Source organism: Phaenicophaeus curvirostris, chromosome 5, assembly GCF_032191515.1.
Source record: "Phaenicophaeus curvirostris isolate KB17595 chromosome 5, BPBGC_Pcur_1.0, whole genome shotgun sequence".
Lineage (NCBI taxonomy): Eukaryota > Metazoa > Chordata > Aves > Cuculiformes > Cuculidae > Phaenicophaeus > Phaenicophaeus curvirostris.
Window position 1 is genome coordinate 3859466 of NC_091396.1, and position 25312 is coordinate 3884777.

The 25312-nt window shown below is 42.0% G+C and overlaps 2 protein-coding genes across 4 annotated transcripts in view; one reads left to right on the forward strand and one right to left on the reverse strand.

Annotated features, from left to right (window-relative positions):
• The window catches only part of LTO1 (LTO1 maturation factor of ABCE1), a 28894-nt gene extending 8546 nt beyond the window's left edge, over positions 1–20348 (forward strand). The window contains exons 5-6 of one of the 3 annotated variants that reach the window (XM_069857424.1): positions 12616–12672; positions 16565–20348. In XM_069857424.1, coding sequence (XP_069713525.1) covers positions 12616–12633 — 18 coding nt within the window. In that variant the 3' untranslated portion in view covers positions 12634–12672; positions 16565–20348. Of the gene's footprint in view, positions 1–12615; positions 12673–13985; positions 14061–16564 lie in introns of all 3 variants that reach the window. The other 2 variants (XM_069857423.1, XM_069857425.1) reach the window with 2 other exon arrangements.
• CCND1 (cyclin D1) lies at positions 6659–24306 on the reverse strand. The gene is made up of 5 exons (XM_069857416.1): positions 23546–24306; positions 21642–21857; positions 21110–21269; positions 15482–15630; positions 6659–10097 (listed from the first exon to the last, which is right to left on the reverse strand). Exons 1-5 carry the CDS (start codon positions 23741–23743, stop codon positions 9942–9944), a joined length of 879 nt encoding a protein of 292 aa, XP_069713517.1. The 5' UTR covers positions 23744–24306; the 3' UTR covers positions 6659–9941.
• Positions 24307–25312: the final 1006 nt, after the last annotated feature.

Here is a 25312-nt window from a genome sequence, read left to right on the forward strand (position 1 = left end):
TCAGAAGATCTGTGCACAGAGAGCCTGCACAAAGCTTTTGTGGATCACGGTCATCCAGATATTTCCTGATTTGAATGCTTGACTGTGCAACTTAAGTATTGCTTTAAAGCCTGGGTGGAAAAGATACAGAAAGAAATGTAGTCTTGTAGATGATAATATTGGTTATTAATGAAATAGGATATGGGGATTGTTGCTTTGTGCTACATTGTCAAACAGGTTTGAAATTTTGCAGAAATACTACATAAGAACAGTTAAGATAGAAAATTTCTGCTGAAATTGTTGATGTTGCTAAGACTTAAAAATGTCTCGCTGTGTTCACCACCACTAGTTCTCGCTCAGTAGGAATGTTTGAAACATTTAACTTGCACATTTCTGACTTGCTTGGGCTGTATTCTCACTTGGGTTTTTTAATTCATTTTTTTTTTATCTCTGAGCTGCAACTGTGGGATACTGAATGTATTAAAAAGTGGACACAAAGCTCGATACTGCTAGTGCACTGAAGTCATTGCAATCCAGAGGACTTGACATTTTTCTTTCTACGATATATGATAAGTGTAAGAAATAGAACCTACTTATAGCTATACCAAATGTAATACTGCAGGAAGAAAACATGGTCAGTGAACTTCTCTGAAGTGTAGCTGACATAGGAGACTTTGGAAGTCTTTATTAGCATAGATTAGCACCCGTTCATTCTCATATTAATTGCGTGCAAGGTAAAAAAAGTACACAATAAGTGCCAGTTGATTCAGAAGTGGCTCACTATACAAAGCTTTTAATAGTTCTTTATGTTGCATTTCATATACGTATGTAGCAAACCAATAATCTGTCAGTCTGTATATCTGGATTTGGCATGGCAAAATTGCCTACAGAAGATTTCTGAATAGGACTAAGAAATAGCATATGGCTCTTGTCTTGGAAAACTTAGAAAGCCTGACTGTGGTATTTGCAGAAGAGGATTGCATCTGAAATAGTACCATGCTGACTGAAAGATTTTAACTGATATTTGTTTATAATTATGGAGTTTACTTTTAGCAAAATGTTTAGGCAGAAAAATCAATTATTCAGCCTCTGCATCCCGACTGCACTAGACAGAATCCCCATCAGTATTTGTCACTGCCCCTCATCTTTTTATTGTTTAGCAGCACATTTAGCTGCTTTATCTCAGTATAACAGTAATTACAATTTTTAACCTTCAGCATCTTCAGGATTGAGTGGTATAATCAACACTGCATGGGATATTTCTTGATTGTAGGAACTGTGAGTCAGCAACCCTTTAATTTTTTTAGTTGCAGCTATTGTTCGAGCAGCAAGCTTTACTGCTATTGTCCACTGTTTGTCCAGCTCACGTTTACTGGACTGTGGGAACGGATTAGGGTTTCATGGCTTTTTTTTCCTTCTTGCATAAACTCGTGATCAAAGACATTCCTTGGATGACAAAACACTGTATACTGTGTCACACAGTCCTGACCAGACTGCGGGAACAGTAGTTTAAAAACACATGCCTACATTGTTCTCTAAACTAGTCTTTTTTTTTTTTTTCAATGTATGTGCAGACATAGAATTTTTGAGACCCCATTTACCTCCTTTAAAAACCACATATACAGAAGTTTTTGTTGATAAATGACTGACATCTTCTGAAATACAAGTGAAAACCAAATGACTATTTGAAACTGAGAATCAATCTAATAGTATTTCATTTTTAAGCAGAGCTGCAGGTTATGTCTGCAGTGTATTTTGTTCTTGAGGAGACCGTGGGTCATGCTGCAGTCAGTCAAGGGCACTGTAAACTTAAAACCATATGGACTTATGGCACCATTTTATGTGTCATATCCAGAACACTTGAGTACAGTAGAGAATGATTTGAGCACAGTTTGGGAATTCATAACCCTGCTTTCACCACTGACATTGTTAAAACCACATGTTGAAAGTCTGCCTTCTAAGAGTTGTACGCCTTGCTCTCCTTTTAAGTTGTCTTATGCATTTAGGTGAGGACAAACTTCAGAAAAATCTGGTAGCATCATTATTTTTCAAACTAATAAGAAAAAAATCGTGTTAATAATATGGAGAGACTTTTTCAAGGAGCTTTAACTTGTGATTTGCCTGAAATCCGCCTTCAGCAGAAGCATGGGAGATGTGGAAAGAATCCCTGAAGACACCTTAAGCAGGTTTACAGAGGTATTTAGAAATGTGGAGGACTGTATTTAGGTGGTTGTAAAGTTGTTTGAAGATGAGAGACAACACTTGTGTTTCCATAAACATGTGAGGCTTTGCATATACTTGTTTGACTGCAGCACTGTTGAGCACTGTCGTGCAGAAGTGAAGGCAGATGAACTCTTTCACTTATATTAGAAAGATAGTGTCCATAAAGGAAGAACCTTTCTGATGCTTTGCGGTCCAGGAGTCTCCATGAAAAGAGAAACCCAAATTAATAACGTGGCTGACAGATTTATTGTCAAACAGACAAAGTGGTCGTAGTGAATGACTGAAACAGCTACAGAAATGTTGAGTCAAGAACATGAAATAAATTGATTATGTTTATAAGAAATAATGTTTACTTTTTAGGAGGTAGTTGCTGATGCCTTCTGCAAGTCTTGAAGATGTTACATCTGTGCATGTAGAAAGAACACAGCTATATTTAACAGAATACGTTAAGCTCAGCTGTCTGTTTCAGATAGTTTGCCATCAGAAAGGTGACTTGGGACGCTAGGTTATTCCTTCGGTGTTGGCACAGGTGAGCTGTCGCAGTGCTCTAGGAGTTTAGTGGTCTTTGTTAAATGATTTGCCCAGCTCCTTGAAGACTGGTGCTAATGTTACAAATAACATTTTTATGGTGGGTAGTGTGTTAGCTGTCATAGGAGACCAAGCATTTAATGGAATATAGCTTGTGGATGGATTAAGACAAGTGTCACAGGGCAGTCTAGTGGGATGGATGAAATAACAAAACCACACCACACGACAATGTATGTAATCTAAAATGCATTTCCTTAGCAGATTGGGAATGGTGAGCGGATAGCAATTTCCATTCTGTGATGCACACACTGCATGCACAAATCAAAACCCTTCACCGTATGGACAAGGAGGAGGGGACTCCTCTTCAGCCAGTTGATGTGTCAGGTCCTGGCTTGGAGCTTGGCCTGTGCACTTAGCGATTCCTTCTTTGGTTCAGCTTTCTTGATGATATTTGATATCTTTACCTGGAGCTCTCTTCAGCCCTGAGGGCTTAACCCGTCTTTAACCCCTCTTAACCACCTATTGTTTTATCTGTTTGTCAGCACAAGCATCCCAGGCCATTCTCTCTTTTTCCATGTCTAAGGCCAGTAACTGGTGGGGAGGAGGTTCCTATCACCCTCTCATTTCCCATCCCAAGCCTGTTAGGAAGTGCAAATTTGGCAACAGTTGCCTAACGAAGTCCTTATTTCGCTTTGTTTTCCAGCTCATGCAGTATTAGTCAGAGCTGAGCAAATGTAGTTAAGGTCTGTCAGGTAGGCTTCACCCCTCGACAAACATGTTAGCAGGGGAGCTTGTATGTCCATTAACATACATTTTGAATATGATAATATAATTTTTTACTGCAGACTTCAAATGAGCGGACAGGCTGGTATTTTGGTTTTGAGATCTTTCTTTTTATATGAAATAAACACTTTGTTGTATTTATTCAAGGATATTATCATAAATAAGAAAAGCTGTAATTAAAAGGAGAGGAGAGATTAATTCCACACAGATGACTGGTTTTTATCTTAAAGACCTCTGGCAGCCACTAAACAACCTCCTGTGTCCAGAGAATCATTTAGAGAAAAGCAAAATACTCACTGTGTTGGTCTCTGTGCCTGCTCCCTAAGAGCCTGGGATGTTCTGTGAAGGAACTGATGCTCTGAAGACCATGTTAAAAGCAGCTACAGGAGTTCAGTAGAAGTGGTGGTATGGACCCTGGGAACAGATACGTTGCCCACACGCTGCTGATGGTGCTCTGCATCAACAGGGCCCGTGCAGAGTGAAGATGCTGCCTCTGTGCCTTATTCATGATTTACTAAGAACACAGTCTTTCTGCCAGCAGTTCCCTCTTCAGGTAAGAGTGCTCAGCAAAATGACAGCTGTAAATACTTGGTGACTTCCCTGAAAGAGGAGACTTTTTAATAAATGGTCTTCATACATGCAAAAAATAGGACAGATGTAAGTAGGGCTCTGGAGATGCTAATGGCATCAGCAAGAAACTATTTTTGTTTTCCTTTGTAAGTGTCTATCACATTGAAGAAACAAAAGGGTAACTTCTGCCTTGCTCCTAAATTCATACTCCTTGACTCTGAAGAGCAAAATCGGAAGTCTGGCAAGTCGCGCATTACCAGTGCAATCCAGTTGTCTAATTTGCAATCCCTTTCTCATCACTTGATTGGAATACTGTGTGGAAGCCAGATGGGAATCTCTGTTTGCCATGCCCAGGCAATTACTATTATCAATTATATTTTTGGGATCATAAAAATATTATGTATATCTAAAGAGATACATTTTCCACAAAACTATGCCTGCAGGAATTCATTAAAATGTCATCATTTACAGCTTTACTGCCTTTGTCCCATTGTAGCTTTTCAATGACGTTGCCAGGAATCTCTATCAGAGTATCTAACCCACATGTCTGGGTCATTCCTATGACTCCCTTGAAATAATAGCTCCAAGCTTCACTTTCTCCTTTATCTGCTGGAGTTTTCTATGACTTAAAATGCCAGATATACTTGAATGTAAATGGATTCAGAATTTTTACATTTAACAGATCTTGTTTATTCTTTAATAAAGAGTATGTGAATTTAAGTGTTCATGAAAGTCCAAGCTTGTCAATCAGTCTGAATTCAGCAATGGAAATGAAAAGGAGTTTTGGAGGCTTTTCTGTGTACATTTCTCAATCTGATATAAGAAAATACAGTATTTTTCCCTTTAATAAGCTACACCATAGCCTAGCTGAACATGTGTATTTTTCATAGCCTATAGTAAATTGTTTTTCTTGCTACATTCTTGTCTTTCTGCCCTTTGCAACATGAATAATATTGGCATAGTTCACCCAACATTCAAATTTAGTAGTCTGTATTCAGAGATGTTTTAGAGAAGGAAAATGTAAACAACAAGCTACGTGGGCTTAAACCTATCTAAACCACAGAAGACTTCAGTGGGTTTGAGTTTATAAAACATTAGGAAAGGCAAAACATATTTAACATGTTCCACAAAATGCAGGTTGAAAATACTCACTGAATTCATTGTTTCAGCAAAAAGGTTTTTGTCCCAAGTCAAGATTTTATAAGTATGCCTGAACTCAGTTTTAAAACATTAAAATCAGAGGGGTTAGCCACCAGTGTTAGAACACTGAGCCTTTCTTTCTCACCCTTTTCTTTTTTTTAATTCTATCTAAATAAGCTGAATTTTTGCAGAAAACTGATAAAAGGTCTACGTGGAAATAATGAGTCGTTTTTCACGGAGTCCAATTTAAGCTTTGGTTTGATCTGCTATACGAATCTTCCTCAGTGGCTTGTTAGTGTAGCCTGATAATATTGAGGAGCTACCCACTTTGAACGGAAAAGATTACACATCACACCATGTACTGATATGACTTTACCTGCCTAACCTCGGATTTTACAGCAGGCCATGTGGTTCAGGTTTCTGTCTGAAGTGACTGGGAAGCTGACAAGCTAATAGAAGCTCTACTGGGATTCTTCTGATGCAAATGGTTTCCCACCTATTGGTAACTGCACTAAAACTGATTTTGCACTAGACTATAACTGACATGTTCAGTGTTAACTTGGGAGTTTCATTTCTCATTTCCTTTGCTGTACTCACCGCAGAGAATCAGTTCTAACGTGGAGTTTAGTCAGTGAGAAACTCAGGCAGCAGGTACTAGATTTCTAATTTGCAACAGGAGAGACAAACACTTGATGTTTTACGTTAACTAAATTGTTTTCTTAAGGCAGAAATGTTTTCATAGGGTAGACAGTCAAATACATAGGCTAGAAGCTTGACCATTCTCCACTACGAATAAGCTGTTTCTGCCATGTTCCACTCCTGTAATAATTGATTATGTGCATCCCTGGTTTTCAGAGAGGTTTTGGAATGTGACTTGGGACATAAGTTATATTTTTTTCTCATTTTACTTCATAACCATCTATCACTTCTGTACTTCCCAGTTCTTTATTACTTGTTTTTAGTAGGCTTTTACATTTTTCTGGCTTATTCCTTATTATCTTAGTAATGTGATAGTAAGGCACAAAAGCAGCATATGAGGGGAAGGGAAGGAAAAAAGGGCAGGTTAACCTTACCACTTCTAAAACTATCTTCTATAAAGGAATTCGAGGACACAAAACCTTACACAGATAAATACAAGCAAGCATCGTTTACTTTAAAGAATCACCAAATGGTGTTTGAGTAATGGCCTGAGATGTTTTTGAAAGAGTCTTCAGCAAAAAAAAAAAAATATTTTGCTTATTTAAAAATACACATTACTGTGAGAGGCAATCGCCCACCCATTGCTAAAAATGCCTATGGTTTCCTAAAATAACAACAAAAGGGTTTCAGCATTGCAGCTATTAAAACACGCGAGAGTCAAACCCACAAATGTCGTGGTTTCCTCATTTCATCTGGTAGTTACAACAATTCAGCATTCATGAATTGAAAAAGGAAAAAAAAAAAGATGACAACAAGCAGCCACTGGGTTTTAACAATTTTATTTCTAGACTTTAGTTTTTTTTGCTGGAAACTTGTCTGTTACAGGTCTGTTGGTGAAAATGTGCATTTCAGACCAGTGATGCCAGTAAGTACAATATAAAAACGTACAAATCTGAATTGCTTGCTTACTACAGATTGTTATAATAATGTGACAAATAAAGCATCTCTGTTGGCACATGAACCCACTTAATCTGGATTTGGCCTTTTAGTACACACAATATTTTAAAGAAATTTGCAGTACGCACTGCCGCTCAGTGTAACACAAAATATAACCCACAAGGACTAACTCAATAATCACGTTTGGTTCAGAGACACAGAGATGCCACAAACAGAAGTGTTTTATGAGGTAAGCAGTAAGAAATGTTCCTGAAGTTTGGACAGAATGTATCCAGTCCTCCTGGGTCCTGCGACTGCTAGTAGCATTGCGATGCTTTATTTATGCACTAAGTAGGATCTTAACTGCATTTGCCTCAAAATGAGTTCTAATTCTGTTTTGGTTTAGCAGCATACAGGCAACAGCTAGATTATTCTTCAGCATACAACTCCGTTAGCCGGCTTATTGATGAGATTTACAGGCTTTTTAAATTAGCATTATGCTATAATTAAAAAAAAAAACCAAAATAAAACAAAAAAAAACCTCCTAGTATATCATAACAGATTAAACACACAAAATACTTAGAGTTCCAGACGATAACCTATCATACCAAATGATGTGTCCCAAACTGATGGGAAACCACATCAGGTGGCACACAAGAGTTTTATTATAATGCACCTTTCATATATCAATGTGGCTAATAACACAGCTTAAAACTACTATGATAATAAACCCCAGATCAGACAAAGAATCCAGCTTTATAAAATGCATAACAAAAAAAATGACATTACTTGATCTTCTGAAATGTCTGCTGTTTTTAAATTAATGCAACCTAGTTGCAAATCGCGAGACCCATTCAGAATAACGTTCGATGCATTTCCCCTTGCAGCAGAACTATGAGGCACTGTGTACAAACATTAAAACCTGGTCTAGACACGGTTAACTGAAGTATGAGGTATTGTGAAACAGGAGCCTTTTTGGAATAGAGCAGTAATCACATTAAGTAAAAATTGATCACATAAAAAATCTACAAAAAAATGATGTCAATAATATAATTTTCTATGAGAAAATTAAAACCTATAACATGGCAGTATATGACATTGTATAACAAAAAAAAAAAACTGATCCACAAAATAGCAGCAAAACACAATGACAAAGATACAGAAAAGCAATGTTAATTTTTTTTTTTCAAACCGTGCTGGGAATTTATCCATAGCAGCTCAATAAAAATGGAGTATCCACTCCTTTTCTTTTCTCTTTTTTCTTCTTTTTAATTTTTAAATTTTTTTCTTTTTTCTTTTTTTGTTTTTTTTTTTTGTTGGTTTTTCTTTTTACAATCAACACCTTAGCGGCAGTTTTCTCACATACATTTCACCATCACATTCTCCTCGAGCATCAACTTCAACAGCTATGTCCACGTCCCTTCAGCTACTTTCTAAAATAATAATAAAAAGATACATAGCCAAGATGTGCAAATTTTCTATTTGTAGCTAAATAAAAAAATGGGGCATATACTGGAATAAGAACTTCTTTCAAGTACTCCAATTTTCATATCTATTAACTATGGCGTTTTCATGGTTAGACTGCTTTTGAAAAATGTATAGGAAGGGGCCAAACAGACTGCTTTGTTTTGGGTTTGTTCTTTGAAGCGTGTCCTTTTTTTCTTTAATAAGCTGTGTTGAAACTGCAACATCAAGGGTGGAAAGATTTTTTTTTAAAAAGGGGCGATTGCATTATTTTACAAATCATACTGGCCTTATGAACATCCTCTGCAATAAATATTCTTTTTTAGCCTTAACTATAAATTATATATTTTAGTGTTTAAAAACCTTCAGTTGTAAAACATCTAGCGACAATCCTTAAACTATGTGTCCTATATGTGAACCTTTAAGGCCCCTAATTTATAAAGATGAGTTGGCACCAAAGGATTTCTAAACTTCAACTTTTCTATAGAAAAGGATAGGAAAATATCCTGGCAATCTGTGAATGAGTTTTCTCTCACTGGAACGCAACCTTCGGAAAAAGAAATCACCTCTCCTCTAACACCATAGTTAAATGCACTTGCTTTGCAATTCCAAGTTTGCGAACAAGCACTTATATATTTCCAAACCATTCCATTAAAAAAAAATTCCCACACAATAAAAGAATGTATTTCCTATATCTAATGGACTGAAAGTGCTTTGAATGGAATGGTTTTAGAATATTACAAACAAACAAAAAAAAAAAAGACTGAACTGTGGATTGAACCTGACCATAATTAGGCTGAATATCTGTGGGGTCAGACCAGCATTTTTACACAGGTAACTACAAAAATATGAAGATTACAAAAATATAATATATTATGTCACTATTTTGAATTCTCTTATAATAGAGTATCGTACGAGTAGTACATTGGCCTTTCCCAACAATGCTAAGCTGAAACCCTACAAATGCCTTATGCACAGGCAATCCACAGGCACAAAAAAAAAAAGATTAACATATAATAATGCTGCATACTAACATACACTAACTTATGGGTTACGTTAACCATTTATAAGGTGAAGAGGATAAAAAAAAGCTAAGGAAATAAAATAAACATTTACAGATGAATTATAAAGTGACTAAATGCATAAGCAAGCAAGATACAGAAAAGCCTAGAACTGCGTTAAAGCTATGCTTTTTAAGGAAAAAAGAATATTTCATTTACTATCTAAAAAAAAAAAAAACCCTCTTCTACTTTAAAAATGGTTGGTTGGTTGTTTTATATGCAAGAAATCAAATCTAATACCTCCCCTGGAGACATTTTGTGTGTTAATGCCTATTTTTACAACATACAGACAAGAACACTTTAATATAAAAACTAGTTGATTATTATTGTATAAAATCCTCTATTTTTGTAGCACAAACCCCTGGGGGTAATGCAAATACTATTTTTTTCTTTTTTTAAGACAGTTTTTGGGGTATTTTTGTTTATTTGTTTGTTTGAAGTCACAGATGGAAGGGAGACAGAGCAAGAAAAAATATAACTGGACTGGTTTTCCCTTCTGGTATAAAAATGTCCTGGAGAAAAGGGTTTCTGGGGGGGAGATCCTGATGCTGATTCCTTCTCAGATGCCCTTTCTTTGTCTGCTTTTCTTGCCAAGCAAACCCATTAGAAGAAGTCCTCTTAAATGTTCACATCTCGCACATCAGTAGGTGTGCAGGAAAGGTCTGCTTCATCCTCTACAGTCTTTGTTTCTGAAGATATGTTGTGCTGCTGTGCCTGGCGTAGACTGGATTCAAGGAGGGATTCAATCTGTTCTTGGCAGGCTCGTAAACAATCCTAGAGAAGATTAAATGGAAGGAGAAAAAAACCCACGGTCCTTTAGAAAAATAGATCACAGACCAAATACCATTTCTTGAAAAAAGCAAGAGAAGCACTGAATAGTGAGTGGATTGGATCAGCTACCCCATTTTCTGCAGGATGCTAGCCTGGATCCAGACTTCAGCAACTACCTCCCACCATCTCCTATTTAATGGCCACGGTGAGCATCCCCACACATGGTCCTCTGGACAAACCACGCCTTCTGTTTTGTGTCTAAACCCACAGGTCTACAACCGACTAGGATGAACGCTCCCCTACCATGACTTACAGAATCTAACTAGGGCAGGACCTTCACACAGCGTGATGCCGGAGCTTGCCCTACTTTTCTGCCTGTACCGTTAACACTTCAGCCATTCTGTAGTTGTCCATTCATACTATTTTTTACCTCACTGTCCTTTGTAACTTTAGAAAAACAGGAACAGTCAGACTGGGCAGCAGCATGAATCCATCAAAAAATTAAATGAGTGGAGTTGCAAAGACATGAAACTGAACTGGAATGAGAGCTGGTCCAAGCATTGCTGATGCTGTAATGATTTCTACTTTTAGCATAGAAACATTTCAGTACAGTCTACCAGAAGTGGTGGTCATCAACAGTGGTTTTCCCAGGCTGAGTTCTGATAATGTAAAGTTCTTGGATAGAAATGCCATACATATATATTTAGAGGCCCAAAGCTGCCTGCCAACTGCTGCTGTGTCCAGCTCAAGTTAGCCAACTCATTTCTAACTCAGAAAGCATCTGAAGCGACGAATGTACCAGACTGTATGACTCCAAGATGGAGAGACCTGTCAGAAGCACCACTAAGCATCTTCATAACCATGCCTTATGAAGTTTGCTGCCACATTCACCCTGAAATCTCAGTCAGGGTAAGATCTCTTTCCCTTGCTTCAGAAACATTTTATCAGAGCCAAATGCGCACACAATCCTGCTGCGTGTTCAGGAGGGTGCAAGGGCCACGCTGCTTGCACAGACTCTGTTTTTGAATTAAATGCATAAAGTACCAAGCAGGATCATATCTCCTGTGGGGAAAAGTACTTCCCCCCAGGCATTAAACCATAGCAGGAGTAGACAGAGCCAATTCTACTTATCTATCCACAGCAATTAGAACTGGAGAAGGCCTGTAGCTCAACCTGTTCAACTTTCAGCAAGTTAGGGTTGTGTTCTTCAGAGCCACTGCAACCACCCAAATGGTGCCTTAAATAGGCAGAACAATCAGACTGCATTTTGCCAAAATTCCTCCAGGACTCTGTTTACTCATATCCTTATAACAAACACCGTAAGCTTTTCCCCAACATATTTAACTCTGTGTATTAAGAACTTTGAAGTTTCCTTTCAGTATTGCCTTTTCTGACTTAACCTATGACATGTGTTAGCCCTTGCGGTGAACCCAGTCTTCCATGATAAATTGCCGTCAAAAGTGTTAGGATGTGCATGACTGAGAATGAATGTTGTTTTCCTGAGAGGGTGACCTGCCTGCTGTTTTCTTTATTTCCCAGTTTCAATTCTGCCTTCATTCAGAGGCTTCTTGTGTGATCTACCAGCTTTTCACTGATTCCACTACCACAAGAATCTCCTCTGCCACCAATAAGGGCACATGGCATTTGGAGTAAAATAAGATTAGAAACCCAAGCAAACAATTCTCTGCAAGTCCTTTCTGAGAGAGAGGGAGGTTAATCCTACCTCTAAGCAGATCAGACCATCAGTTACAGCTCACTGAAAACACATAACCTATGACCTTTTCTGGTTTAAACCCTAGTGTAATATTTCCTCTTGACAGAGACACACAGCGTTTTAAATGACAAAAAGAAACGCCTCATATCCTAAAGTCATCATGCCTTTGGCTCCTACATACCTTTAGCCTTCACAATAAGATCTCTATGAAGTCCTCTCACCCCCTTCTCAAGATATGACGGATCAATCCTGACTTCTACTTGCACATCCTGTACCACGGTACCTCAGTCACACATGGAATTAGGCGTATTAAAGAGACTACATGAATACAGGTTTAGGTATTTGGGGTTTTATAAATCCAGGCACTTTCTGGGTAATTCTGTTTTAACAAGATAGCATGTTCCAAACTGAACGCCAATTTATTTTCAGAGCAAAACAAACCCTCTTTGCCTTTTTTTGGGGAGGAGTGAGGGGGGCGAGAAATGTTTGGTGGGGTTTTAGTGGTTGGTTTGGGTTTTTCAATGCTATCATTTGCATATAGCATGTTTGAGCTCTGAAAACTAAAACCACGGAAAAGAATTTCTATAAACACCTATTCTTCTCCCTCTGGAGTCCAGTCATGAATAACTACATAGGACTATGTAATTTAAAGGTCATTTTTGATCACAGAATTTTCTTTTCCTGTGAGATTCTCAGAGTACAGCATGCTGTCACTGTATTTTTTTTCAACCTAATCTTTACAATTTATTATGAATGTACCATGTCTTAAGCTACACTTGGATGAACAATTTTTTTTTCATGTTTTAGGCTTTTTTCTTCAAATAATTTCTTATTCAGATGCCTATTAGAAGAGTCTGTCTGCAGGTATGTATTAGGGCTAGCAAAAATAACTTTAAAATATAACTGTGAGCAACCTCAACAAGACTTTTTTTCATTCTCAGTACTTCAACACTGAAAAGCAAATACAAAACTTGTGCATAACTCTGATAACTTCTCCCAACAACTTTTCTGCTTCACTACCCAAATTTTCAATGCCCACAGTTTGTTCAAGGTCATAAACCCTTCCTGGATTAATTAAGCTCCACGGTGAAAAAAAAGGAGACTTGCTAGCTTAACTGATGCGGTCAAATACCTTTAACACACAGAGTAGACATGATCAGACTCCAGGGTCAGATACTAAAGGAAACAACAACAATAAAGAAACTGCTTGGAAATCCTTTGTTACTGCCTGACCCGTTCTGGATAACAAGCACATGTTTGAAGGTGCCTCTGAGTAGGGGCAGGCGGGAGACGAATTCCAGTGTACTAACAGACAGCATGGAAACCCAATCTAATCTAGTTTAGCAAATTTCTGGCCTGGAAATGAACGTCAGGTAAAATTCAATCTGTTTGGCTGATGGGGTCAAGAATAGAATGATGGAAGACAGCCCAAGACTTCTAATTGTGATTATCTGACTTCTAATTACCCCTGATCAAAGGCAAAATGGGAAATTGGACTCCTACCAACGTAAACATGAACCATAAAGGAATTCCAATCAGGTGATATTCATTTTACTTTCAATTCAGCTTTCTTTGAGACTAAAGGTAAAAAAGTGTAATTACATAACCTGAAATCCAACAGCCCGGCTGCTCTAGCTAATAGATAATCGGGGGAGTGTTGTAATGCACGCTTTCAATATTTCAAGACAATCCAATATAAAACATATTCATTTGTGCAGTGCAACAAGGGGCACCACCACAGTGCAATAACAAACTGCATAGACATACTAGTGAAATCAGATAATAGGAACAGCATTCAATACCAGGGATTACCTAGGCACGTCTTACGGGAAATTCTCTATGCAGGAGAACCACGCTTTATATGAAACCAAGCACTTTACTCAAAGCAATAGTAGTCAAAAATGCTGTTTCCTTATTACACTACAAAACCTACAGTATACAAGCATATAATTTTACGATGCTTATTTTTTTGTAGCAACCTATACAAAAACCTTACTCCTAACTCTAGCTGTTCCAACACAGGGATATATTTAGTATTGGAAGCTGAAGGGGGGTTACTTCCTTTGAAAGCTCTTAAGTTCAGGTCATACAGATTGTGGCCTTGCAATGATTCTGAGCAATAAAAATGAAATAAGGATTCTCCTTCTTGTTGAAACTACTTTCTTGCCTTTTAAAAGGGCTGTCATCAACTAGGTCAAGTCATGTAAGGACACGCTGCTGTTTTCCAAGATGTGAGAGAATCTACTTCAGTGGTTTTTATCAAGAATGATTAAATAATGTTTTTGTTTGAATCAGATACTGTCAGAACAGGTAACAAGCCTAGTCTATTTCCTTAGTACCTGCTTCAAGTATCTCACGCTGGATAGTGGCCAACCATACACTGAAATATCTACATTGTTCACAAACTGACTACAAGTGTTACACCTACATACCAAACTGAGCAGCATTTTATTTCAACATTTGTAGTTCTTATAGTATTTAATATTTCAGCACTGGATCCGTATTACTTTAGCTGCACTGATATAAATGGCAAAAATAACGTGCTCAGTACTGAGGCACTGTTTAGGTGATCAAAATAATAAGCTGAGATATCGTATTTGTCAGCAATTTTTTCACATGGTCTTCCAAAAATAAAATATTCTTTTGTGAATAATTAATTGTGATGCATTCATCTTTCCAGGAATCACTCAATCCTGTCAACAAAGTGCAATTATACAAACCTAGTTTTGCAGTGTCTGGACTAGTACAGATTTCTATGTATTTAAAGTTATTAACATGTAAAATAATTTAACAGCATCTCAAAGATTCTGCGCTAACCACAGAGTTGTCTTTATTTGACTCAATTGTCCAGTGCTTGGAGACCTCACAAGAACCTTTTTAAAGCATCTATTTATTGGTCTTCCACATTGTTACAAAACAAAGCTCAACTCTGCCCCAACTTCACACACCATTATGACATGGATCATTGACTTTAGGTCTTCCTTGTAGGCTCCCTTCCTGGCCCATTCACTCATGAAAGGTTTATTGCTCACTAGTTACTGATGTGCATCTCCTGGAAGCTGCAGGGCAAAATGAGAGTCCTGTGAGGACCATCTACCTTGTCAGAAAGTCGTGGGACAAGCATTTGTTCCAAAAAGGAATTCAATACCAGCTACTGTGCAGGTCTAGCACGTAATAAACCAAATTAGATCATTAGAACTCTTTTAAGAAGGGCTTTTTCACACCACTTGGCACAATAAAAGGCCTCAAGAATGGTCAAAGATAAGGTCAGAGATACCACAAGGTCTATTTATTGCAATCTCAGTAACTATTTCGTCTTATTTTCAAAGTTTTGTTATACATAGACTCCTAGTTTAATTACCCACAATCAAACACGGGCCTCTGCAACGTCCTACAGCGATGCAGGGTTTCCTTTACCTTGTCAGATAACGCCTCTCTTACAAACATTAGAGCTGGATGTAGCATTCCTATCAGTGAACTGCCGCAGCGTAATCGCCCATTATTAATGGACGTAACGACAGCTAAGTAACCAGGATGGACACAAGAGAACACGTTCAAAAACCCCACTCCGAGGTTTGACTTTTATCAAGATTTACCGTCAGATTAGCTACTATGCATTAAGCAGGCATTCATTCAAACTCTAAGGGAGATCAACTGAGAAAGAGTCACTTACCGGATCACATTTGATAACTTGTGATAGGAAATGTGTGAGGCATTGATAGGAGAGGAAAGTGTTAGTGTTCCCCAGATGCAGGCCTTGCACAGCTGCTACCACGCTGCCAGCTGCGATCATGGAGGGTGGGTTTGAAATAAATTTAATATCTGTATGAAGAAAGAAGAGAGAAAAAAAAAAAAAAAAAAAGAGACTGAAATGATTGCTTTAGGAAAAGCCTGCCCATACACATGCACTCTTCTACCAGCACGGCTTCAGCTGCCAACTACTGCATCCAAAAAGGCAGGGAAAATTGTGAGCAGAAAGGTGCCTCCTGCTCTACGCGGTTACAGGTCCAAACCTGCAAGCACTTACCCACATGAGCAACTGTACTTGAGTGAGTAGCTCTTCCCGGCACTAAGCCTGGGAGGCCATTCATCACTTCAAGGTATTTTTATCATAAGCAGGGCCCCCATTCTTCAAATGTTCAAATACTTTGCTCATGTGAATAATGCCACTGGGGTCAATGGCACCATACATCTGAGAAAACCTGTTCGCATTCTTAAGCGTTTCGCGTGATGAGATCCTAGGTGCACTCTAATAAGGAGTCCTCAGGCCCTTTAAAGCAGAAACCTTTGCACTGTCATTCAAAGGAATATAGCTTTAATGAACAACATCATCAACAAAAAGGAAGAAAGAGAAGGACTGCTTAACCCTGTCAGGAGGCAGATAATCCATATTTAAATTAAGGTTTCTTCTTAAAAATGCTTTGTCTCAACCTAGTCTCTTGTCAGTGGCTGCCATCCATCCTGGCAACAGGGATTTTATGTAAATGTGGCATAACTAAGTGACGGGGGTCCCAAGAATTGGCGGACAATCAGTTACATTCTGATGTGACACCATGCTGACAAGAGGCTGGGCCCCCTTCCAGACTGCATTGCTGTAGGTCTCTCCACAAAGCCACTCCCATGATTCCTTAAGGGGCTATCTCTGCCATTTAGCATGGGTTTGGTTTGGTTTTTTGTTTTGTTTGGGTTTTTTCTTTTAATAATAATAATAATAATAATCCACATTTTAACGCTAAGACTCTTTTCTGCTGAACAGGAATGCCTTTGATCCGTGGCTGCGTACACCTTGGAGGAGAATCAGAAACAAAGGAAGTAAGTGGCACAAGCACAGGTCTAATTTTGTGAGGAAGAAAGGGAAATGCCACATTATACACAAGAACCTGAGATACATTCCTTCAGCTTTTATCAGAATACAACTTCCTCTGCGTTGAAAAAATATAAACCATCTGTCAAACCCTTGAATGAAATCAAAGGAACGGACAGCTTAGCGGGCTCAGTGGAACAGTTTAAGTATTAAATCATGCATCTCCTTTATTATGATAAAATAACTTTTGTGTAAATGTTTTACCAGTGAAACTAAAGCCTTTGGGACTCTATGCGTCCTCCCTCTGAATCTATTCATACACCTCTGACACTCCATTGTAGCCCAGACCAATACCCACCTTCAAAGGGCCATTTTGCCCAGCATTCCATGAACCTTCAAAATTAAACTGATACAATGAATTGTGGCCAAACTTTCGTGATGCGTTGCCAATGAAAAGGCAAGCTTGATCTAAAGTCATATCATTTATGTTGCCGTGCTTAAAATAAATTCAGTTTATCCCCTTTTCCTAATCTACCCATTTCCAGGCAGATATAAACACACTCAACCTTCTAGCAAGCATCTGTCCTTCCCCAAAATCAAACCAGTCCAGGCTGCTTATTGACGTGATACACGTTCCAGAGCCAGTCCCCTTACGGAAATCCTGATACACAGTTGCAGGTAGACTTCAGAAATTAGGGATTTCAGCACGCAAGCATGAATTCCACCAAGATTGGGTTGTCCAGAGGGGTATGGTGGCAGCTCGTTCACGCCACTATTTTTACTGAGCTCCACAAACGGGACACGACCAGAATCTGTGGGTTTAATGAGTCTGTCCCGACAGGATCATGTTCGGGATTAATATTTGCGTTCTTCTTTCAAATGGAGCAGTAAACAAGAACATGAATTCATAGTCACACCCTCATTCTTTCCAAGGTGGAAAAGTGATAATGAAGTTTAAATGACCAGTTTGTGTCTGTCCCTATAACCACTCCAGACAAGCAGCATGGACTGCCTTTTTGTTGCAACTCAACAAGGAATTATTTGTGGCAGAGGCCACTAATTTCAGCATATTAATCAGGGGGCCCCTCTCGCCTGTAATTGGATGCCCCCAAGTGAAGAGTGTGGCATCATTGTCAGCCTCCATCGCCTCATCTTGCGCTATTGAGCGCTCAGGAACAAGGGGGCTTCGGTGAGATGAATTAGACCTGACACAGCCACAATGGGGTAGGGGGCCCCATCAATTGAAGCACACATCCCCAGTAGCCTATCTGAGACTTCATCCAAAAAGAATAAACAACTTCAGCGTTGTTAAAAAGAGAGAGAGAGAGAGAGAGGAGGGGGAGGAGAGAGAAGAATGCCAGCCACCCTGAAGGGAGGACAAAGCAGGCATATAGGCGCTGCAGCGCTTTAAAAAAAATTCCTAACAAGGCGAGTCACCCCTTTTCCTTTTTAAATGGAGCAGCAATTCCATCCGTCTGGAGAGCTGGGGGCTATGAATGAAAATCTTTTCATTGAGGCAAATCAAAACTGCGAACATAAATCACTTGCTGCAAGATGCAACAGGTTCCAACTGGTCACATACCTTGAGACTTCCAATTTTATAAAGGCCAGAGAATAGGAGAATTGTAACATGCTCGTTTCAAAGGGTGATCTTTCTTTCCCCATCCCAAAGGAGGAAAGCAACAACAATAATAATAGCAATAATAATAACAATATAAAAGGAGCCTGGTATGTTTTGATAACCAGAGGAACATAATGAAATGCTGAAGCTCCAATATTTGTTGCTGTTCATTGTTATGCTTGTATAGAGCTGCAGTTCTTCCTCAACACTGGTCTTAACTTCGGCCAAAAGAGGCCTGCTTCCTTTTGAGTTCTCTCTGCCTTGCTCGGCCATGCCAAAGCCCCATTCATTAAGCTCAATTATGTGTTAACTTCAAACAACCCCTGGTATTTTTTTTTTTCTTTTTTTGCTTTTTCTCCCAAACCTACCACAGCACAAAGACATCCTTTGGTGAAAATGGATTTTTCAAAACCAAACCAAATCAAACAAATCCACTTCTACTAGCCAGACAACTGAAGAGGGAGCTTAGAAGGAATTCCCCTCAACTTCACCTCGCAACCTTCACCTTCTCTTTCTGGAGCAAACACATACACGCTCATCTATGAACACTTCCACAGCCTTCACCTTGTTAAGCCAACTAGCGGAGATTTTATTTTCTAAGCAAGCATTATTTTGCCATCTTTTCTTAGGAGACCCTCCTTTACAGTAGAGGACACGGGCTGTACTTCAAGCAAGGGATATACCGCACTTGCCCCTGAGGCCACTTGAGCGAGTGTCAGTGTTTCCAGTGGACTTTGGATTTGGCCCCACAGCATCCAGGCAGCACAACGCGTTTGCAGTCCATCTAGGTTCATTTTGGCAAGGGGAAACACAACACAACCCAGCAACAGCAAAGCAAAGTCCAGATGCTACTTAAGCCACATGTGATCTTCACTAGCCAAGAAAGAAGTTGTGAGGAAAGCAAGTGGTAGAGAAAATCCTGACATCCAAAAATAACAGTAAGAATACAGAGCCTAGTGGCAGCCTTCCTGAGTGCGCTTTCCCCAGGCAATATTCCCAACTTCAGTAGGGAGCTGAAGAGGGCCCCAGTTCTGGTGAGCTCAGCACTGTTTTTTTAAAAGCTATGTAAAATTCCCAGAACATGGTTCTCATTTACTGATCCACTCTCCAGCTATGGTGCGTAGCAGCATTAAATAAGGGCTCTGGATGTGCTTCCTAAAAGAAATGTAACAACACCGACAGTAGATCAAAGTACTGGACTCTTCGCAAGTCTCCAACCTTTGAACTACTCTTGTTTTCATCCCTGTCATTGCCAACACAACAACCTAGGTTAAACATCCCCATATCCAAAGGGGAGGCTGGGTGGCTGTTCATTTTAGCCGACAGCCGAGGAAGCTTCAAACTTAGCAAATCACGCATTCAGAGTCGCAGCAGCCTTATCTGGTAGAATCTGGCACGGAGAGTTACATCTGATTTTCCCAAAATGTTGCTGCAGGTAGTTTGAAGGCTGTTTGAAGGTTGTAGCACTCCGAACACCGAGCATTATTCCAGGCAATCTAACTTACGAACTGCCCATTATGCTGATGTCAGGCCCAAGATGAAGAGCAGTGCCAGTGTTTATAAACGTCTCTCTTATGGCTTGGTTGTTCTATCTTTAGGCCTTGCAGAAGGGCCACTTTTGTGAAATAATTTTTTTCTTCTGAGAGCCTGCAATCTTTCTTCAACCTTTTTACCAAATCCATCTCTGGAAAATAGAACTACAGAACATTAATTTGTGCCACTGACCACACACGTCCACTGAGGTGTGGGTACCTCTTCTCAAGTCCAAATGCAGGCTTCATCTCTTTTTTTCTTTATAACCACAACTGCTACCGCATATTAACATTTACTAAAGCACTGTATCTCCTTTACACTAAGTTTTTATCAGTGTCGACAGTGTGTCTGGCATTCCTCTTTATGTGCTACTGCAAAAGAACATTTGCTTTGGCTGCTTTTTCTTCCTTATTCTTTTGCCACTTCTGGATTGCTAAAAGAAAACGCACCGAACACGTTCTGTTTAAAGAGAGCATCTTCCCTCCAGAACTTCTTTTGTCCCTGGCTCCTCCACTCTGTCCTGTGGGAACAGCAAGATCTGGAGCATGGAAACTCTTCTACAACTTTTTTTTTTTTTTTTAACTTTCCACTCGTTAGGGTTCAGCAGGTAAAGCCAGTACGTGTACGAATGTATACACACGCAGTCCACATGCAAACATGGAACTTCAAAGAACCAGCGTGCGCGCACACACACGGTGCCCTTGAAACCAAAGATCAGGCCTCTGCAAAGCTGGCCTAGCGAACAGTCGGCGTCTTTGGCGGCCGCCGCTGCACATGGCTTCAGCGCAGCACGTGGTCACAAGGGTGCAGATGGCAGCGGCTCGGTCCTGTGCCAGGAAAGCCTCCGCGCCGCGTGGCCCTCCTCCAATCCACCAGCCACCGGGGAGGGGGAAGAGGCAACCTGAAGAGGGAAGTTTTCAAACCCCCCACGCAGAGCTATTCACCAGCAAAATCTGCCTTGAAAAACTCTCCGAGATGGGATTCCCCGTACGGGCTGTAAGCCTTTTGCAGCCCCCACACAAAACCCAGCGTACAGAGGTGAAGAAATCGTCCGCGACACCCCGGTTAGGGTGCAAAGAAGGGGGGGTATTAACCTCTCCCTCCCCGACACCACCACACACACCACTCGGAAGCGAAATATCTTCTGAAAAACAAAAAACAAACTTACCTCTGCAAAGTAATCCACCTTCTGCAAACAACAAGGGGCAATAATCGGGGTTTAAACTACCTCCCCGCAGCTCTGTGAGCTCGTTTTTAGACCACAGCTACGGGAAGCGTTACAAGCCGGGGGTAGGTGCGTGAAAGGGAGCAACACGCTTTGCGTTAACGTGCAGGGCTCATACCTGTAGCGCACAGAGCCACAAAAGTCTGAGCATGTTTACGGATGATCTGCTTGGTGTCCTCTGCCAGAGGCATTTTAGTAAGGAAATGTTCAATGAAATCGTGGGGGGTCATTGCAGCCAGATTCCATTTCAGCTTATTCACCAGAAGCAGCTCCATTTGCTGCAAAGACAAGAGAGGGAAGGGAAGGAGGGGGGTGGGGGGGGGGGAAGGAGAGAAGAGGAAGGAGGAAAACGTGGTTAGCTCGGCTCGCACACGAGCAGCATCCGCTTTTTTTCGCTCGGGATGCGGGGAGCGAGCGCGCCGGGGCGGGCGAGCGGGGACACTCCCCCCCCGGGGCCGCCAGGGGGCGCCCGCACCGCGCGCCGCCACCGGGGCAGCCCGGGTGCCCCCCCCCCCCGGGATCCCCCCCCGGGGCCGCAGCCCCGTCCCCTCAGTTCCACATCGCCTGGGCCGGGGTTGGGGGCGGCGGGGGGGGGGTGTCGCTTTTATACGTTTCTTTCTTTTTCCTGAGGTGATTAAACGTGAAATTACCAGTAATTCGTCGGGTCTAATGGAGTTATCTGTATAAATGCACAGTTTTTCTGCGGTCAGAGGAATAGTTTCCTTCATTTTTGAAGCCACAAACATGCAGGTAGCTCCGAGCAGTTGCAACCGGCTCTTCTTGAGGGGCTCGAACGACAAAAATCTGTCCAAATAATTCATAGCCAAGGGGAAAACTTCCTCTTCGCACTTCTGCTCCTCGCAAACCTGCAAGAAGGAAAGAGATGGTTGAAGAATAATTTAATAATAAGCGAAATCCAGGCTTGTCCCGCTGCCCTCCCCCCCTCCGGCCCCCCAGGCTTTGCAGGGCAAGGTTGAAGGAGACCAAGGGGGAAAATGTGTGTGTGTGGGGGGGGGCTGGTAAATAAGGGAAAAACAGAGGAATCGAAGAAAATGAAGGAGAACGTCACGAGTGACAAAGTGGGGCTAAATGCGGCGTTTGCAACCCGCAGGCGATTCGAGGTAAAAAAAAAAAGGGGGGGGGGGGTCGAAGAGGAGGTCTGTCCCCATCTTTCCACCCCTAGAACAGTTTTGAAATAAAGGTAAGAAAAAGAAAAGCGGAGGAAAAGGCGAGCCCCAGTGCCTGGGAACGGGCTGGCCCCCCGGATTTATTTATTTCGCTTTTATTTTGTCATCTAATTCGCTGTTGTGCTGCCGATTCCCCTTCTCCGCTCGAGACACAAAGGTGGCGTCCAGCCGCATTTCCCCAGACGTCATCTTTTCAAAAAATATTTAAAAATATTTAAAAAATCGCCCGAGCTTTGAAAAAAGGTTGAAAATGAAGCGGAGGGGGTCCTTTACCCAGCCCCGCAGCGATGGTCCCGCTGGGGGGCTCCGGGGAAGCCCCCCGAAGTGAAATTCACCGCCTCCCTCTCTCGCCCCGCAGCACAGCCGGGCGCGACGTTTCCCACAGCAGAGGCAGGGCGCTGGGCTTTCAAAAATTAATTAAAAATAGATCGCGGGCTCGCAGGGGCTTGGAAAAAGCATGAAAATGTAGCTCAGCTCCTGGGGTTTCCGCTGGGAGCCCCCCCAGGGGTGTCCCACGAAAAGACGAAGCCTTTTCCCACCGGCTTTTCCCAAGCCACCTCGCAGCTCGCCGCCGCGGCACAAGAACGCCTTTGAGGGGGGACCACAGCCTCTCCTCGAACAAAGAAACCTTCACCCTGCAGCTCCCCCAAAAGAAAGGCTGGGAGCCCCTCCGAAGGGTCCCCCAGCCCGCAGCCCCAGCGGGGTCCCCCCCGACCTCCTTCCCCGGCCCCTTTCCCCGCTCCCCCCGCCACACACACACACACCCTTGGCTTCCTCCCCGGGACTTTCTTAATTTTTTTTTTTTTCTTCTCTTCTTTCGATTAATAAACCCCCCTTTTTTTTTCTTTTTTTTTTTTTTTTGCTTTTGCAAATTAAAAAGATCAAAGATGGCGCATAATACTGGCACGGGCAGCTTGCATACGTGTACAAGGATATTAATTTAAAGTAAAATCCCTAGGAAAATGAAAAAAATTATATATAAATAAATAAATAAAAAATCACGGAGCTGTTAGCCGGGGGGGATGGGGGGTTCGGTCCCACCGAACCGGCTCCGCGCTCCCCTCCGCCTCTACCGCCTCGCCCCGACGGCTGGAGAAGCAACCGGGGCTCCCCCTGAGGGTTTGGGGTTTGTTTTGGGGGGGGGGGTGGGTCCCCCTGTCCGCTTGCCGCAACCCCCGGGGGGCTAAAAGAAGAGGCGATAACGGGGTCGGCGGTGGCAGCTCCGTTCACACGCGGGCGTCGGCGAAGCCGGAGCAACGTGTGCCGCGCCGGGGACCCGGGAGGGGAGCTGGGGGGGAGAGCGGCTCTCCGGTTTAATTCATCTCGGTGCCGTGGCTTGCAAGGAAAAAAATCCCCCAGATACAAACCTCCAGCATCCAAGTGGCAACTATTTTCCTCATATATGGCAAGATTTCTTTCTGCACGCACTTGAAGTAGGAGACGGAGGGCGAGCAGGTCTCCTCCGCCTTCAGCATTGTCTGCAGCACCCTGTCATTGAGGAGGTTGGCGTCCAGGTAGGCTCGTCGGATGGTCTCCACCTCGCAGCACAGCAGCTGATGTTCCATGTCTGCCTCCGTCGCCTCGAGTCGGTTTTCTGCAGCAGGACTGAGTCAGTCGCTCCCTCTCTTCCCCTTCCAGGAGTCCCTTGGATGCTGCTTCTGCTACTGCCGCTACAGCCCTCTGGAGGCTGCAAAACTTTCTAACTTCCAACAAAACTCTCCTGTATAGTCCCTGTGACGTTACTGTTGTTAAGCAGAGATCAAAGCACGAGAGAGAATGAGAAAGAGAGAGAGAGAGCCAAAAGCAAGGGGCAGAGCCCTAAAGCCATCCCATAGGCTTCAAGTCCTTCCCCTTTGCTTAGCTTATAGAGAGCAGGGTTTTAATGCAAATGCAAATGAGACAAGGGCTTGCTTTCTTCAAGGGCAAGGGAGAGGTGGGGGAAACCCAAATTGTCTCTTCAGTGTATCATGCATAATTTTAAAAATGGAGCGAGTTCTGCAGTGGGAGCCAAATGATGAATGGGGGCTAAGGCCACACACAGACACGCAGGGATATAAATACGAGGAGACTCGGTTGGTGTTATTGTACTGGGGGCACCGGGGAAGGGAGCAGGGCAGCACCGGTCCGTCGCTCTGCGTTATCTTCTATTATTATTATTATTATTATTATTATTATTATTATTATTATTATTATTATTATTATTATTACTGCCACTGATGTGTACCTGTGATATCTGTCCCTTAAAAAAGACACTCCCAACCTGAACTCCCAGTTTTGGTAGTTGATCCCAAGGGAAAAGCTTTCTCCCATTTCCTCATTCCTGTTTTTTCCCAGCCTAGATGGTTTTGCTGCATGCCAGAAATTTAAAGCAATTGGGGTCTCCTCCCTCTGCCAAGATAGTGCTTTTTTGTCTCTTCACTTTTTTGGGTTGTTTTTTTTTTTCAACGTCTTTCCTTTCACTTAAAAGGTTTTACCCTCCAAAAGAGACACAGAGGTGGCAGGGGACAGGGCGACAGCTAAATCTGAGCGATGCACGCTGGGCAAGCCGCACTCAGCACCCCACCCCCAGCCAGAAAAAACATCCCAGCAGAGCAGCAAAATGGTGGCCAGAGCTTCCTCCAGCACCTAAAGGGAGATGGATTGGGGCGCGGGGGAAGAGGGAGGTGCTGGCAGCTGCCAGAGCCTGCTGGGGCCTCATCCGACACGCCGTGCCGCCAGGACAGCCTGTCCACGCGTGACGTGCAACGGTGGGGCCCCACTGTAAATAACTCCCATGCCCGGGCTGAACTGCCTTTACCTGAAAACGCTTAGGTCTGTATTATTTCTAATGAAAAAAAAAAGAGTGTATCTCAATCTTCTCGCTTTTTGAGGGGCTGATAGGGGAGCTTGGGGCCCACTGGAGACCACTGAAGGTTGTCGCCAGCGTCGAAGTGGAGCGGGGAGAGGTGGGAAGGCCATAAACTTGGGGCTCATGCTACCTTCTGCCTGCCGGCCCCTCCAAACGTAAGCGCTCGCAATAACCTTGGCCTCGGTGCTTTAGTATCACCTGGATGCGGCACTGATAGCAGGAATAGCCAGTGATGGAACGGTGCTCATGGCAGGCGTTTGGGCAGCAGAAGGGCCTCATGGCTGTG

Coding starts and splice junctions, on each gene's coding strand:
- CCND1 (XM_069857416.1), bottom strand. CDS start 23,743: ATGGAACATCAGCTGCTGTGCTGCGAGGTGGAGACCATCCGACGAGCC. Junction 21,270..21,641: donor TTAGACCCGACGAATTACTG/GTAATTTCACGT, acceptor TTGTCTTTGCAG/CAAATGGAGCTGCTTCTGGT. Junction 15,631..21,109: donor TGTGGCTCTGTGCGCTACAG/GTATGAGCCCTG, acceptor TTCTTCATACAG/ATATTAAATTTATTTCAAAC.